We start from the raw sequence: 17,566 nt of genomic DNA on the forward strand, positions 1-17,566 counted from the left end.
TTTCTTATCTGACCTTTGAACTATTTTCAACAAAATGGTTATCTTAAGATTTTCATTTGGTGGGTTTGGAAAAAAAAACATGGGGGGCTAGTTGCCATGGGGGGCTAGTAGTTTGACTCTTAAAAAGTGAACTCGAACTTTCAATTACCAATCAAATGAGCCCTTTCTGAAGTTTATACGAGCATCCCTTTCATAAGAACCATATGTGCCCCCAGGGCATAACTTACAACGCCTGCCCCCGGGACCTGGGGGTTGTGTCGAAACTTGAGTTTTTGTTATCTGACTTTTGAGCTATTTTTAACAAAATGGCTATCTCAAAATTGTTATCAGATGCATTTGGGGAAAATGCGGCGTGGGAAGGGAACTAGTTGCCCTCCAATCTCTTTTGAATCTCAAAAACTTGAACTAGAACTTTCAATGTCAAATCAAGTGAGCCCTCTCTGAAGTTTTTACGTGCATCCCTCCCATATGAACCATATATTCTCCAAGGGCATAGCTTACAACGCCTGCCCTCGGACCCGAGGGGGGGGGGTTGTGTCGAACCTGGAATTTTCGTTATATGATCTTTGAGCTACATTTCAAAAATGGCTGTCTCATAGTTCTCATCGGATGGGTTTGCGAAAAAAGGGCGTGGAGGGGGGCTAGTTGCCCTCCGATATCTTTTGACTCTTTAAAAATGAACTAGAGCTTTCAATTTTCAATCAAATGAGCCCTCTCTGAGGTTTATACGAGGATCTCTTCCATAAGAACCATATATACTTGCAGGGCATAACTTGCAACGCCTGCCCCCAGTCCCTGGAGTTTGTTTCGACACCGGAGTTTTTTTTTATCTAACCTTTGAACTATTTTCAATAAAATGGCTATCTTAAGATTTTCATATGGTGGGTTTGGAAAAAAAAGTGGGGGACTAGTTGCCCTCAGATCTCTTTTGACTCTTAAAAAGTGAACTCGAACTTCCAATTACGGATCAAATGAGCCCTTTCTGAAGTTTATACGACCATCCCTTTCATAAGAACTTTCATAAGAGTTTTTTTTATCTGACCTTTGAACTATTTTTAACAAAATACCTATCTCAAAATTTTTATCGGATACATTTGGGGGAAAAGGGGCGAGGGGGGATAGTTGCCCTCTGATCTTTTTTGGTACTTGAAAACTAAACTTTTAATTTCCAATCCTATGAGCCCTCTCTGAAGTTATACGAGCATCCCTTCCATAACAGCTATATATGTCCCCAGGCATAACTTACAACGCCTACCCCGGGCCCTGAAGGATTTTGTCGACCCCAGAGTTTTCATTACATGATCTTTGAACCATTTTCCAAGACAAAGCTCACAACACCTGCCCCCCGGGAACTGGGGAGTTATGTCGACATCGGGGTTTTTCTTAACTATTTCTTAAAAAATGGCTATCTAAAAATTTGTAGCGGATGGGTTTGGGAAAAAGGGCGTGGGGGCTAGTTGCCCTCCAGGATCTCTTTACTGTTAAAAAAGGAACTAGAACTTTCAATTTCCAATCAAATGAGCCCTCTATGAAGTTTATACGAACATTCCTTTCATAAGAGCAATACATGCCCTCTGGGCATAACTTACAACGCCTGCCCCCAGGCTCTGTGGGGTTATATCGACACCACAGTTTTCTTATCTGACCTTTTAACTATTCTTAACAAAATAGCTATATCAAAATTTTCATCGGATGGGTTTGGAAAAAAGGCGTGGAGGGGGGAGGGGGGAGAGCTTGTTGCCCTCAGATCTCTTTTGACTCTTAAAGTGAACTCGAACTTTCAATGTCCAATCAAATGAGCCCTCTCTGAAGTTCATACGAGCATCCCTTTCATAAGAACCATATATGCCCCCAGGGCATAACTTGCAACACCTGCCCCCGGGCCCTGGGGGGTTGTGTCAATACCTGAGCTTTTGTTATCTGACTTTTCAACTATTTTTAACAAAATGGCTATCTGAAATTTTTATTGAGGGCTAGTTGCCCTCAAATCTCTTTTGAATCTCAAAAACTTGAACTGAAATTTCAATGTCCAGTCAAATGAGCCCTCTGAAGTTTATAGGTGCATCACTTCCATATGAACCATATATTCCCCAACGGCATAATTTAAAACGCCTGCCCTCGGACTCTGGGGGGTTGTGTCAAATCCTGAGTTTTCGTTATTTGATCTTTGAACTATATTTAAAACAATGGCTATCTCAAAGTTCTTATTGGATGGGTTTGAGAAAAAAATGGCAAGGAGGGGGGGGGGTAGTTGCCCTCCGATATCTTTTGACTCTTTAAACATTAATGGTTTCATTATGATATTTCTGTTCCCCCTCTATTTCTAATAAATCCTTGAGACTTCTGGGTTTAGCAGATGAGATAATAATCCTGTGTGTTCGTTTTGCATAAAAAGGATTCTGAATAACCAATCAAGTTGATTAAAATCATCAACCAGATACAATAGCGTATACCATATTAAAGCAACTAAATTACAAATAGATAAAGGAATTGTACCATGTTCTGCAACAACGATATGAAGACTGTGCACCATTAGAGGTTCCAAGGCCCGTGAGCATTGTGGTATGGTATACATAGCTTAAACTGATGGTGTAAGCGCAGTCCTGCAGGTGACACTTGTCAAAGACCCCACATATCACTAACATCACCTCTTTCTACTTCTGCTGTTTTGACAAATTTGTCAACAAAAAGAAAGATGAAAATTTACTTGGTGAGTCACAATAATAACATGCACTTTGTGAATATATATTATTTTACTTTGATGTGACGGTTATTGCAAAGATTGTAAAGACAAGATAACCAATATGTCAAGTAAAGCTTTCAATGATATTTTTTTTCTATTATATGGAATGATTATGCTGTCACTTCAAACATGGCAGCTAAGATTTTTTTTATCGCTCCTTTTTTTTCTAACTCAAACCAAAAGTGATCTGTATTTGGACAATAGCTCTAGTTTTGGATCTTTGCTTTTAGAAATTCTACTCGAAAGCAAAGACTGTAAGTGTCTAATGTAATAAACGCAATCAGAATTCTACAAATAACAATCAAATTATAAATTAAATGACAGCAACATAGCCTACCCTTGTAAACACAAATTAGTTCCATGAGAGGATGGTAAACTTGTGAAGACCACAAAAAAAGACCAAATATTAGAAAATGTTATAAATAATAAGAAGTAAGAAGAAAAAAAGCAGGTCTAACCAACCCCCTATTTAATAGGTTCCTACTTGAAACCCATTCCTTGGTGTGGTCTGTTTCTGAGTGTTTAATTGAGGAATAGAATAGGTCTTGAAAAAACAATGTAGAAGAAAAAGCACATCCAAAACATTTATTTTATGGCCCTCGATATACTTTTTTCTAAATTTTCTGAGAAGCAAAGGTCATTAGAAAAGTTTTTTGGGTGTAATTCTATCTAATGATTTCAATTTCAGCTATGACTTAGGTCCATTGATGAATCAATCTTAGAGGGGGGGAAATCAGAGGAATAAACCAAGGGAGGCCAAACTAAGAAAAAAACGCAATTGTAGGCCAGAATTTTCTTATTCAGGAAAGTGAGCATTCTTTTTGTACCCCCACCCCACCCTCCCATGTGTATACATCCCCTTTTTTATCCAAATATTATTTGTCTGTTTTTCGTTCCAACTACATACAAACATTGGAACCAACTCACAAAAATTTATCGAAAAAGGAACAAAATGTATTTTTCAAAATCTAGAAGGTATGGGACAATTTTGTTTCAATGAATAATACTAATAAAGGGTATTTTCCAATAAAAACACCAAGAAAAGGTATTTTTCAAAATTATAAGGACGCAAATACCCCCTGCTCCCAACTGCTCATACTGCAGACGAATGACAAATTTAGTGTTCCTTGCTACAAAAAAGTAAAGTAAGCACTGATGGATTAATGCATACTTACAAGCCTTGTGTTTTCAATTGCTACAATAAAGTCAAAAAATGCTTCTAAGCCCGCATAATAGCCAGGTGAACCTTCAATTACCTACAAAATAAAAACAATTTATTTGCATATGAGTCACAGATAAATAAACAAACAAAGGACTCTTAGCAAGTTAACAAGACAAAGTTTTAATAACAAGTTTTTTCAATTGAAAGGAACAATACTAAAAGTTTAAAAAAAACTGAAATTATTCTCTTTATGAAGGGGGCTACTCCCTCCTCAATTCCTCCTTCTTTGCACTAAAGTTTGACTTTTTGTCAAAATTCTTTAAGAACAACTGCTGAAACACAAGCGCCATGAAATTGGAATAAGAAGAATTTTAAAACACTAAAAACTTTAACATAACAAGCAAGGAAAAAAGCAGGGGGCAGTCCCTTCATGTATGGAATAATTTCCATTTGTTTTAAGTTTTAATGTTGCTCCTTACTTTTGGTTGAAAAACTAGTTTTTTTTTATTTCATTTTTGATTGATTTTAAAATCATAGCAGATCCCCCCCCCATGAAATTCCCTGGTTGAGAATCCCCCCCACCAGAAAATTTCCGTATATTTCCTAATAAAAAAAAATACTATATGTAAACAATGGGGAAATTGCATGACTTACAGCCCTTTCCTCTGTGGTTCTGAAGGGGGGGGGGGGCATTTCATCCCCCGAGGCATATTTATTGGACCTTTAAACTATGCTGAATCAAATGGCCATCTCAAATTTTGATTTGATGTCTTTGGGGAAAAAGGGGTGTGGCAGGGGGCCTGGCTGCCCTCCTTTGTTTTTGGTCACTTAAAAATGGCACTAAAACTTTTGATTCCAGCTTGCATGAGCCCTCTTCCAATCTTCTAGGACCATTGGTTTGATGTGATGGCCCCTGGGGAAAAACAACAAATAAACATGCAGCCCTGATTTTTCTTCTTATAAAAATTACAAAATTCTACATTTTGTAGATAGGAGCTTGAAACCCCTACAGTCAGGTTATCTAATATGCTCAATCTGATGGTGTGAGTTTTGTTAAGATTTCTTGACTTTGAGGGTATTTACCCCATTTTTTGAAAATCATACAATTTTCTCAGGCTTGTAGCTTTTGAAGGGTACTGTTAAACTTAATGAATTCTAAGTATTTTGGAATCATTATTAAAAAAACAATTCTTTTCATGCATTAACTGTTATCAAAATTCCTTTTTTTAGAGTTTTGGTTACTATTTGGATAGTTGCTCCTTACTTACAGTTCATTAGCACAAGCTGTTTGATATTCCAAGACATTTTGTAGTTACCTAGAATCTAATGAGAAACCAAGACTGCAATACAGCTGTAACACTCAGGTGATAAATAGAGTTTATAGTTTTAAGTGTTTTAAGGCACAACACTATTTTTGATAATAAAAATGTCCTTTATTTCATATTAATTAGTTGCAAATGTTGCCTAAGCTAGCTACTTTCAATTTAACATTATAAGATAGGGAGATCTATGAGCAAACCATTCAAAAAAAAAGTTGTTTTTTGTTTTTATTTTAATCATTATCTCAAAAGAAATCTTCCTCAATTATCATTTTGAAAATTAGTAAAATATGCCTGTTTCTTTTTTACTATTTCAATTGATTTCTGAAAATCAGTCATAGAAGGTCTTGCAGCAGTGAAGTGCCATCTTGCAACTTAGCTGCAACTCTAGAGATATTGAGATAGACCTTTTTGCCTTTGGGCATTCAAATATCAAACTGAAAAGCTCTATACTTTTTTTTATTTCTGATCCATTGGACCTTCTCATTGTTAGAATGTGAGACAAGAAGCAGTTTAGTAAATTGATTTGTTCTTATTTCTTCTTGCATAATCTCCAGTATAAGAAAGGAACCCTTTCTACATTGTTTAGACCTGCAGTGCTTCATCAGATCCTACAGTGCATTTAAGACTAGATTTTGAAAAAAAAGGGATACATTCAAACATTAAAATTTATTAGCATCTTCTTTTCTGTTGTGAGTTATGTATTAGACAATTTTGACTGTGATATTTCTTTTTTCTTCCTTGTAATATTTAGGCAATTCCAAAGACATCAGCTTTAAAATTCAGAAGTCTACCGAATGTTAAGATTTGTTTCCTGTAGATTTTCCTTTGCATTACCCTAATTTGGACTAATTGACCCAAACAATTGATTGCTAAAAGCATCATTGATGTTTCACATCCATTAGGCAAGGTAGCAAGAAAGTTCTGATTGGTATTTTTACTCATTTTGATGATTTTTCAGGTCAGCACCATTCAATTCTGGAGTTTCTTACATTTCCTTACATATATGTGAGAAGTCAGATTTTTTTTCCTAATGGGAGAGTTGTGGCAACCAGCCAGCTAGTTAAGAAAATTTACTCCCTTCTCAGCTACACATTGGGGAACCCAATTTATAATTCTAAAATGCACCCATGATTGCTTGGTCCCTATATCCACAAATTATAATCTTGAATATAGAACAAATACAGATAGATCAAGTATCAAAAGATTCAAGTTTATGTTCCTGCTTTGAAGGAACTCAAAAGTACTGCTTTCTTATTTACTTTGTTTCAGGAGAGTTTGATTTCTTCCTTTGTCTGAATTTTATTTTGCATACAATTCTTTTCCCATAAATCAAGTCAAAGTTTTGAGTACCAATTTTTATCATATGAAGCAAACCAGTGGCTTTTTGGCACAATCACATTTTGGAAAAATTGTAAACCATGTCATATAAAGGCTAAAACTGACGTTATATTAAGTACTGTTCAAATAGGTAATCTTATCTCAGACAACATCATAAATGGTGTTTAGATAAAGGATAATAAAATCTAGAGTTCAGTAAAAAGGGATATGTTTATTTGTCAACATGCTTCTCAAATTTAAAACAGTTAAATTCAAAAAATAGTCAAAAGCCATAGGACAAAAATTATACAAACCAAACATGTATGCAAAATTGCCATTATTTTTTATTAACTTACCTTAATTTGCACTTTGGAGCAATTACAGCTAATGTACTTTCTATCTTAATATGCTTCTTTAGCATTGAACACAATAAAAATAGTGTTTTTCTTTTAGGGTTCCTTTTACAGGTCATATCCAGATAAGCTTACAAAACAAAATATATGACAACAAAGACTCCTCAAAACAATATAAATGTACTTGAGAATATCTTGGAATGCTTATAATTTATTTAACACAATTGATTTTATCAAACGCTCATTCTTGTTAGTGTCAGTTGTTGTATTCTAATGGAAAATACACATTTAAACCCTGGATGACTAATTTACTCTAAACTTCACCAAATATGGTTTAACTTGACACAACCTACAACACAGTCCCCACTGAGCATTATTTGTAGGACTTGCACAAATTTCAATCAGGAAGGAGGGTTGAAACAAAGCATTTGTAAGTAAAGCTTAGAATTTATACAAATATGGTACAATTCTGTACTTCTATATGTTTAAGGAAATTAAAAAAAAAGTAGAAGTGATTATTGTTTAGGAGGGACCATTTGACTAAATACCCCTTTTTGAACAAAGTATCTAAATCACAGACAGGGTCCATATTGAACAGACTTAACCTAAAATCATTGTGTAGCAGAATAACTGTATTTGAATATGCTGTAGGCTACTACAAGGGTAACTTTCTTTCTAAATTTAAATGTTGAAAAATGAAGTTTTCTAGATTATAATCAGCCAATCATGACTCTCTTCCAATCCAAAGGCACAGTCTTTGAGTCAAGGGACTTCTGAAATATTTGACATAATGGAGTTGATATATCATTAGCCAGTTCTTCTAGGAGCCTTGGGTGAATGTTATCTGACCCTACTGACTTATTAACATCTAGCACTTCAAGTCACTTCATGAGAGATCCCAGAGTAATCTTGATAGGTGAATAAGGTTTGGTACACTATATGCTGGACTGTTGGGGAGAGGACCATCAGGTTCATTGGTAAACAATGAAGCAAATTGTTTGTTGAATAATTCAGCAATTTTTTGTAAGTCAGTAGTTTCCAAGCCATCGGATTTCTTCAGTTTCTTTATTAAAGGTCTACTATGATCTTTGCTGGATATGTAGTTCCAGAACCTTTTGCGGTTACAATTTGAATACAGCTGTTTAGTGAGATTCCATAATTTATTTCAAGCCTTTGCAAACTTCTCATAGTGATAATCATTCCCCATTTTATGGTACTTGTTCCAGTATTGGCTTTTTTGGTTTTGTTCTCTACATATCTGAGGTCTCATGTGTGGAAGTGTCCTAGGCTTTGGCACAAGTTTGGTAGATGTTTGCTTTTTCTGGAGTGTTGTAAGCTCTTCTCGGAATCTGATCCACTGTTGATCTACCTCCCCTTGAAGCAAAGACCCCCAACTCTCCTTTGATTGCTGCATAGTCAGTGTAAGTCTTCTTGATATAATCATTTGTTATCTTGCGTATGGTTAAATTGACTTTGATGACAAGGTGGTCACTTTTGCCTAAAGGGGGATGGTAACTTATGCTTTGTAGCTGTTCTTTATTCCTAAGGAATACCAAATCAAGGAGGGTTGGTCTCTGAGAAAGTCAATACCTGGTTGGCTTTTCAGCTATCTGAGGTAGGATCAGATCATGAAGGCACTCAGAGAAAGGGTTAGAGGAGCTTCTATCCTGCTGGAAAGGGTCAAATGGGAAGCCTTCTCTCCAGTAAAGGGTGGGGAATTTGAAGTCACCAGCTATCAGCAAATTTCCTTTGAAGCTTGCAGTTCTTTTTACTCTATTTCTTTGTTTCTCTTCAACTTTGTTTAATGTGTAAGCATATAAAACACTATTCAGATAATGGAAGCAATAAACTGAAAAAACTGTCTCAGGTATAGGAACAAAATTGGATAATCATATGGAGTGTAATCGTGTGACCTAGGTCATATGCATTTCTTCTTCTTTTCACATTTTTGCATATATGCCACAAGAATAGTATCTCCAAACGCTATCTGGAATGGCGCAGTTCCTCTCAGCTTTAATGGTCTAGCAAAGATTTCAGTGCTGTTCACAGTGAAAATGTTGTCAACAAATTTTGTCAATATTTGGCCATTTCAAAGTTAATCTGCCATTTTAGTCCACCTTAAAAATTTTAGTTTTGATTATCCTTTGTCTGGAAAGTCCAGAATCCTTGAAATATGCATGTCCTACTTAATATTATCAGAAATCTGTGACACCAAGGAGTTTAACATGTTTCACTAGCATTATGGGTGGGATAGGGTCTAAAAAAACAGAAGTGAATTTCAAGAATTTTAAGAAGTTTATTGTTATCATAATTGACTCAGTGGAATTTACACTCATATATAAATTCTTAGCCTTGTCCTAAACATGGGTAGGATTAATGGAGCCACTTTTGATATTTATATGGCATATTTCAAGGATCAGCTTGTAATCTACATATTAACACCTTTGAGGGAATCTCTTACCAATTTCATTAATCAATACTAGATATAAGAGTGGTCCTAACAAGGTTCCTTAAGGAATTCTACACCAAGTAGGGAGGGGATCAGAGAGAACATTTTTGTATTTTAGAACTTGGGATCTATTTGAAAGAAAACATATACAAAACTTACTAAGATAGGTTCTAGTTCAAAGTTATTCAGTGACAATGAATTAGGATGTTGTAATCAACCAAGTCAAATACTTAAAAATATGAACATGGTATGATGTCAAGTGGCAGTTCCTCAGATGATGGAAAAATCTAGCATCAAATGAGTAAAACTACAATTTAATAAAAGCCTTTTTTATGGTTTTTTATAATATAATAATCATAAAAAATCCTCATTGTTGAGAAAGTACCAGTAAATTTGACAGCTGTTTTTGTCAGAGGACCCTTGGATTTTGACACCAATTGTTTCTCATCTGTTTTACATGTTCAGTGAAGTTTCAACAGAGTCACCTATATTTCAACAGGGCCTGTTGATATCTGTCAAAAAAACTTGATGTGGTTACTACAAGATATTTAAAAAAAAAAAAAAATCTCATGATAGAAGCCAATATCTACGTTTGGCATTGAATTCCACTACATCAGACAAGAATTTTGGACACTTGGAACATAGTTTTGTCAGTATAATATTAGCTGCTATTTTAATTTGATTTTATCAAGAAAGGCCAATGTGGCTACATTTTAGAGAAGATCAGATGTATCTTGATGCACTGGTGCTGAGCCCAACTTTTTTTGCTAAAACAACCAAGTAAATGACAGTTTGAAATTTATTTATTTTATTCAATAAAGGAGGAAACCATAGAAACACACACAAACACATGCACACATGCACACAAAAAACTCACATACACACACAAAAGCACATACACACACACAGACAAACAAACACAAAAACGCACACACAAACACACACATACAGTATCTTATTGTATTATATCTTACTGTAGATTTCTTATACTTGTTGTCTCCCTGGGACACAAAAACGCGAAAACACACACAAACACAAAAACACACACAGCAAAGGCATACGCATACACACATACAAACAAAAAAAACCACACAAACAGACAAACACACACACACAAATAAACACACACAGGCACACACACACACACACACACACTAGAACAAAAAACACAGACACAAAAACACACGCACAGACACTAACACACAAACAAACACAAAACACAAACAAAACACACACACAAAAAAAACACGCACACACAAACACAAAACACACACACACACAAACAAACACACACACATGAAAACACACAAAAACTTACTAAAACACAAAAAAAACACACACTCACGAAAACAAACACACAAACACATACACACACGCACACAAAAAACACATACACACACAAAAACACATCCACACAAACAAACATCCACACAAACACAAAAACGTACACACACACACAGACACAAACATACACACAGACGCACACACACACACACAAACCAAAACACACACAAACACAAAACACATAACAACACAAAAAAAATAACAGCTCAAACAGCAACACTGCAAAACACAAAACGAAAAATAGAACAAAAAAATATTCATAAATAAAAAAACAACTATGCAACAACTATATTACAGAAACTGTTTTTCATAGAACTCAGTTTCAACAAGAGCACTCTTAAATGATTGCACTGTTTGCGTAGAAACTATGGTATCAGGTAAACTATTCTGAAGTTTAGTTGCACAGTTAACAAAGCTAGATTGACCTATTTTCTTGTGCACTTGTGGCTGATACAGTTTATACAAGTTTTGTCGAGTGGCTGAGTAATGACTAAGTTTGAAGAAATCAGCCCAGTCCACATTATTGACACCCTTCATAATATGGAATGTACTGATCAGGTCAATCCTATCCCATTGAAACTCCAAAGAAGGAAGTCCCAAACACTCCAGTCAATGCTGATATGGTAAATGGCTCAAATATGGCACTAACTTTGACGCCCAATGTTGAACCCTTTCAATTTGCTGCAAGTCAAATTTCTATGTAGGATACCACACAGTGGAACAATATTCTACAACTAGGCATACTATCGTCTTGTATAGTGTCATAAAAGTGTGAAGGTTAAATTTCCTAAAACTTCTCTTAATTCAAAGCAGACTGTAATTAGCATTTTGAGAAATTGTTGACTCATGCTTGTGAAACTTCAACTGGTTGTCAAAGTGGATAATAAATCCCTAAATCCCTTACTGAATCTGAAGATGTAACAGGTGTATCACCAAGAAAATAATGATAAGTTGAGCTTTTTGAAAAGTAATGAAGTACAAAACATTTTTGATGGTTTACAAACATGGAGTTCAATTTCCACCAATCATTTAGGGCATTCAGATCCTCTTGAATAAGAGTGACATCTACTGGGGAGGTAACACTTTTATATCATCTGCAAACAGTTTGACAGTGGAGTGACGAAATACATTAGGCAAATCGTTGATAAACAAACAAAATAACACTGGGCCCAAACTACTACCCTCTGGCATATCATTAAAAGTCGGACCCTCACTTGAAAGTGCACTACCAACTATAACTTTCTGGGAACGGCCTGATAAATAGTCAGTAATCCATGTTAAAGTTCTACTGCCAAGCTCAGACTTTTCACATTTTTCAAGCAACAAAGTAATTGAAACTTTGTCAAATGCTTTACTGAAGTCAATGTACAAACAATCAAACTTTGAACTGACATCAGCCATATTTTGGAAACCTTTTACAACTTCTAGCAACTGCATATTACATGACCTGTTTTTTTCTAAAACCATGCTGTGACAGATGCCATAGTTTATTTTGGTTGAAGTAATCCTTATCCAATATACAATAATCTTTTCAAGAACTCTCAAAAAAATTGAGGTGTTTGAAATTGGACAATAATTTCCAAATTGGGATTTAGATCTTCCTTTGTGGAGTGGCTTTACAACCACTTTTTTCCACACTGCAGGGCATTTACCACTCAATAGACAGTGGTTAAACAAAAACGCAAGAGGTTCAGCTAAACACATGGCTGTCTTCTGAAGAAAAGTGTTTTTCTTTAGAACTTAAAAAGTTTTCCTTCATTAACTGTTTACATAGTTAAAAAATTGTTGGGAGCTCATTGTGTGTTGAAAACAGGAAACTGATTGAATTGAATATTCTCTTCTTGTCTCAGTGCATTGGCTATAGTGTCCACATTTTGCATTGTCAAAATATAACAACAGCTTCAAGAGATGGTGTTCCAAGTCACAACTAAGCAGAGTTATCCTGTTTTGAAGGAAAATTTCAACAGTGGTTTCAAATTTGCACTGTCAAATCATTGGTACCTTTACCCTAATTGCTTCTGGGGCAAATTCCATTTTCAGCCCTTAATGGGGCTCCAAAAGGTAACTTATTCACTTGTCTATAGTTTTTAGACTATGATATAAAATAACTCTCAATGGTGTTTCAGTGCTCTGTTAACAACAAAGAAAAAAAACAGAACAATAGAGGAGAATGCATCAGTACTGCCTATGCAAAAAATGTGATTTTCCTTGTTGTTCAATGTGAGGGCTGTAAGTTTACTATTCAGTGTTTTCAATAATGGTTATTCTAATGGTGTGACTTTTGTTTTGTTGTGATGCATTTTTTAAGGGGTTTTATTCTCTTGTTAAAAATTCCTGCAAGATTAATTTCAAATTAACATTATATTTATGAAAACTAATGAAAATAACAATTACCATTCCTGAATCAGCTACAAATGGTAATTTTTCTTACTAGACAGTTCTAAAAACAGATTTTAAAAAATTTACTTTATTCTAAAAAATAAATTCTAAGGAAATGGATAAGTTCTAAAAATAAATTTTTGGCTACTAGAAGCTGTTTTAAGCCCCTTAAAAAGCTAAAAATGGAATTTACCACAGAATTAATTATTAATTTTGTACAAGCAAAAAAAAACATCAAATAATGTATTCACTTTCTTCCTAGCCAAATTATGTGAATTTGTAGATATTTACCATACAAAATAAGGAATCTAGTGATTATTTATTTTCCTATTAACATTTTTCCTTTGGACTAGCTATTAAAGCTAGATTAGCCACTCAATTCTTTTCCTCAAGAGTTGTTAACAGTAGGAACCAACTCTCAGAAGACATGGTTACTAAAAAACCTAAATCTGTTAACATTTTCAAACAAATTCTGGATGTTGAGTGGTCCTTGCAGGAGATTAAGCTTCACTAGGAGGTTACTTATCCTCTAACTGCACCTTGTATGTATATAGCCTAGGGCTAACACAGAAAACAACTTCAACCATCAACTCTGGAGCTTCACAAGGAGAGATCTTTAGATTGCTCCAAACTACAGCCTGGATTATGTATAGCTAAATTGGGGGAGGAAGTGCATAGCCTAGTTTTGGCTCTGGAATCATTCCTTGAAGTTCCTTTCACCTAACTCAACTATTTTCCATGAAATAAAGAAGATCCTTATCTAGAATTTTACCTTATTAACCAACCTACCCTTAAAATATGGTAACCTTCAGTACCACCTCCTGGAATATTAATACTCTGGCTTGCACCCATCTCTTCCAAGATTTAAGAACTATTAGGGAAATATAATATTCTATTTGGATTGAAAATCTGACGTTTACAAAAATATTAAATCATAGATAGCGCTTAAAAAAACAAGATAAAAGACCCAAATTAGAAAACATGAAGATCGTCATGTCCCTTCCTTAAAGAAAATTTTTCAGTTCTTCTACCAATACTTTTGCATGCAAACAAATATAAATGTAAACATTCCTGGTTTTAAGTTCATTGTTTTATTTTAGTTCAAAGGCGAAATGTAACTTGGCTGATTTAATAACTTTAATATGCGTATTCAGTACAATCCTCACACATCCGTTTTTAAACGGAAAATATTTTGTTTTTAAACCCAAGAAACCTCTATGTGCAAAGCAAAGAGTATGGGTAACTTGTAGGAGTAGAAATGGACGATAGTGTGGCAAAAAATATAACCAACACCATCTAGTGTTTGGCGACTCTCTCAGAAAGTTATTACTATTTTAATTTTACCAATTACACTAATTAAATTAATTACACTGGAAAAATTGCACCACAGGCTAGATAGCGTTGAGAGCTTCTGTAATGACGGTTCACTACCAATTTTCTTCGATGGCTCTATAAACATTGTTGTATGTTATGATGTGGGGTAAGGTTTTTATCAGAAGTCTTGATTATTAAACTATAAAAGAATATGGAGTATGGCTAAGTCATTATTCAAAACTATAGTGCCTGATACAATTATTAACATTTGTTTCCTATTAAAATGAAATTCTAAAGAAAAACATAAATATATTCAGATGCACGGACTATTTAATTGTTGAGCTAAAATGATTATGAAATATAAAACTTCAAACTATGTATTATAATTTACTCATATTAATTCAAAATTAATTGTACGGTTTTGTTTATAGCCTTCCTAGGTAAAATTTATCCCACAGATTGGGCGGTCTTGATTTTACAATATATAGTAAATTTTTTCTTTTTCCAGCATCCAACTGCAGCTAAAAATTATCTATTAGCTCGTGGAAACAAAAACAATTCACCAATGTCAAATTCGACTAAGGGCATTAGCCTCTTCGACACATGAGAAATATCTTTTTGGGGTTAATACTCACTGAGAAACGCCTTGCCCCCCCCCCCTCCCCAGTAAATTTTCATGAATTGACGCCACCGATGTTAGCTAATAATTCTCAGAACCCATAAAATTGGGGAGAGAATAGGCTAAGTTTTACTAATGACTGTGAAAGAAAATAGAGATGACATTTCGCTGTTTGATTCTTTAAAGAATTTTAAACCTACTTTTAATCCCCCTGCCATTGAACATCTAATTGTAAATAGAACAAAACTACTAGAAATAGCCAACACTGATCTTAAGTGAGAGACGATCACCACAGAGCGGGTGAAGAAAGGCAACTCTAGCTTACAAATATTAAAATTCATGACAAAACTTCGTGTTCAATTGTCCACCTTTAAAGAATTTACTGTACCTCTGTTAGCCCGCTTTTAGGGTATGCTGCACTTGTGTGACATTTTGGTTTGACTTTATAATAATCTGTCCTTATGTAAAAAAAATCCAGAAACGTCCGCTTGTTACTGTTTCCCAGAGCCTGGAAATTCCATAGTATGAATTATTAGCTAAATTTGATTTAGTTTCGCTGGAGCAAAGAAGACTGAAGCTTAGTACAGATACCGGGATATCCTTCCCCCAGATTTTAACCCCAAATTACCTCCAAAACTTGTCACGAGGTCAGTCCCAAAGCTGAGAGAAATAAATGCGAAACATACGCGGCAAAAGAGAACGTTTATCCCGAAATTTTTGCATGACCATAATGTTGTCCTTTAATAAATTGTGTATTTATTCCTTTTTTTTTGTTTTTGACCAATACATTATATTGGCTGATGATATGTGTTTATGACGTAAACTCTAATTTGACAAGGGCACTATTTGACAACGGAGTGTTTTGTTTTTTTGTTTTTTTTTTAAATAAAATGATTTGATTTAACTTGTCTTTGAAGTTATAAGTAGGAAGCTCACAAAAAATTGCTAACTTTAAGAAAGATTAGCAGTCATTGATTCTCTGTCAACATTTATAGCGCAAAACGCACCATCCTGTTTTGCTGTATTGTCAGTTTTTGAAAATTCAGCTTTAAATTCCCTTACAATGATTCTGCAAGCATTTATTAGAAAATTTTCAACAATTTTTCATTAGCTTGCAGAAACGCAATGGTTAAATAGAACTTTTTGCCTGGGTAGCAAAAAAATGTTTTGGATACACCAATCAGTATTTTTTAAGAATAAAATAAACAAACACACTACGTAACAACATGTACAAACACACTACAACGTAACAACACACTACAAACATGTCAAAATGAAAGGCCGTACTTCACATTTTTTAATGGGATAGAAATTGACAGTTCTTATTTCTTGCATCTTTATCTGCTGTTGTAACGTCGAGCTATATTTGCTTCAAAAGTTGGTTAGACTTGCCATGCTCGGGAAAGCTTTCCATTGCTTATAAATTTACCAAACTCTCTCAAACTGAAAAATGCAGGTCTGAGCTGGTGTTTGCTTTCTTCTTTGAAGTTCTCTCTTGCTTACCTTTTTTCAGCGATTACATAATGTCAAATCAATAGCATAAAAAGAAAATGAAGGTGTCTCCAAACTAAAACTAGAAGAAGGGCATCCACGGTAATGTCGGCGGTCAAGTCTTTTCCTTAAGAAAATGAAAAGTGAAACAACCTCAAGTGATGCGGTAAGAGTTCATAAGAAATGATTTAAAGGAAAAAAAAATCTATTAGAACTTCGTTGGATGGAGTAACAGGTGAATTATTTAAAAAGTACAATTTATATGTTTCTTCACTAATTGGTGAAAACAGAGTGATAATCATAATAACAGAGAACATGCGGCAGATCCACCCACACCATGGGAGACAAAAGCATCCCAAAAATATAAAATTGCGGTATTTGAAAAAATTAAACTTCCTTGCACAAAAAGATGCCTCCCTTCCTAAATTTTTGCAATCACCCTTGATATATATAATTCAAAATCCTACGTCCCCCCAAAAAACATTATGGGCACTTCTTATTCAAATAACTGTGTAATTTTTCTAATCACTGTCCCCCCCCCAAAAAAAAAAATAAATCAGTGCGTATGTGTCTAGTTTGTATATATTTACCATCTCTATGGATCACTCTTATTAGTCAAACGGTATTTTAGCCTCTAAAAACGGGGGTGGGATATAACCTGGTGCATTTCTAAAAAAAACTGTTTCTAATTACCTTGGATAGCTTACAACAGTCTCGCTGTCTTTTTTTCTTAATTTTTTTTTAAATAGATCAGAAAAACGGCAAATAATGTTCTTTTCTACTTGAAAATAATGCTTTTTCTGCTTGAAAAAGAACGACAAACGATGGGAAAAGGTCGGAATAATCAGTTTTCTAAGGTAAAGAAACCTCCTCAGACAGGGAGACATTTTTTCCACTATGTCTATTGTGAAGACAGAAGAAAATCTTCATCATTCTCAGTTTTTCTCCTTGGCTCTTTAATAATTAGCATTCTCAGTTTAATAATCCTAATGAGAATGTATATGCATAGAATTTTCTGAAGTAAGCAAGAAATCCAAGAGAATTTAAACACATTGCAAAGGAGAGAAAATTAA

General features: G+C 34.6%; 2 protein-coding genes across 2 annotated transcripts in view; both read right to left on the bottom strand.

The window, feature by feature from the left end:
- Grasp65 (Golgi reassembly-stacking protein 2) overlaps window positions 1-13,976 on the bottom strand; it is a 52,057-nt gene extending 38,081 nt beyond the window's left edge. Inside the window, exons 1-2 of the mRNA XM_089095472.1 lie at window positions 13,859-13,976; window positions 3,919-3,999 (exon numbers count right to left, since the gene is read on the bottom strand). Of these exons, the coding sequence (XP_088951598.1) occupies window positions 3,919-3,999; window positions 13,859-13,921 (144 nt within the window). The 5' untranslated portion in view covers window positions 13,922-13,976. The remainder of the gene's footprint in view (window positions 1-3,918; window positions 4,000-13,858) is intronic.
- The window catches only part of LOC148947833 (uncharacterized), a 262,032-nt gene that overhangs the window by 53,909 nt on the left and 190,557 nt on the right, over window positions 1-17,566 (bottom strand). The window lies entirely within an intron of this gene.

Source organism: Artemia sp. Qi Xiang Cuo, chromosome 10 (assembly GCF_049724085.1).
Source record: "Artemia sp. Qi Xiang Cuo chromosome 10, ASM4972408v1, whole genome shotgun sequence".
Classification (NCBI taxonomy): domain Eukaryota; kingdom Metazoa; phylum Arthropoda; class Branchiopoda; order Anostraca; family Artemiidae; genus Artemia; species Artemia sp. Qi Xiang Cuo.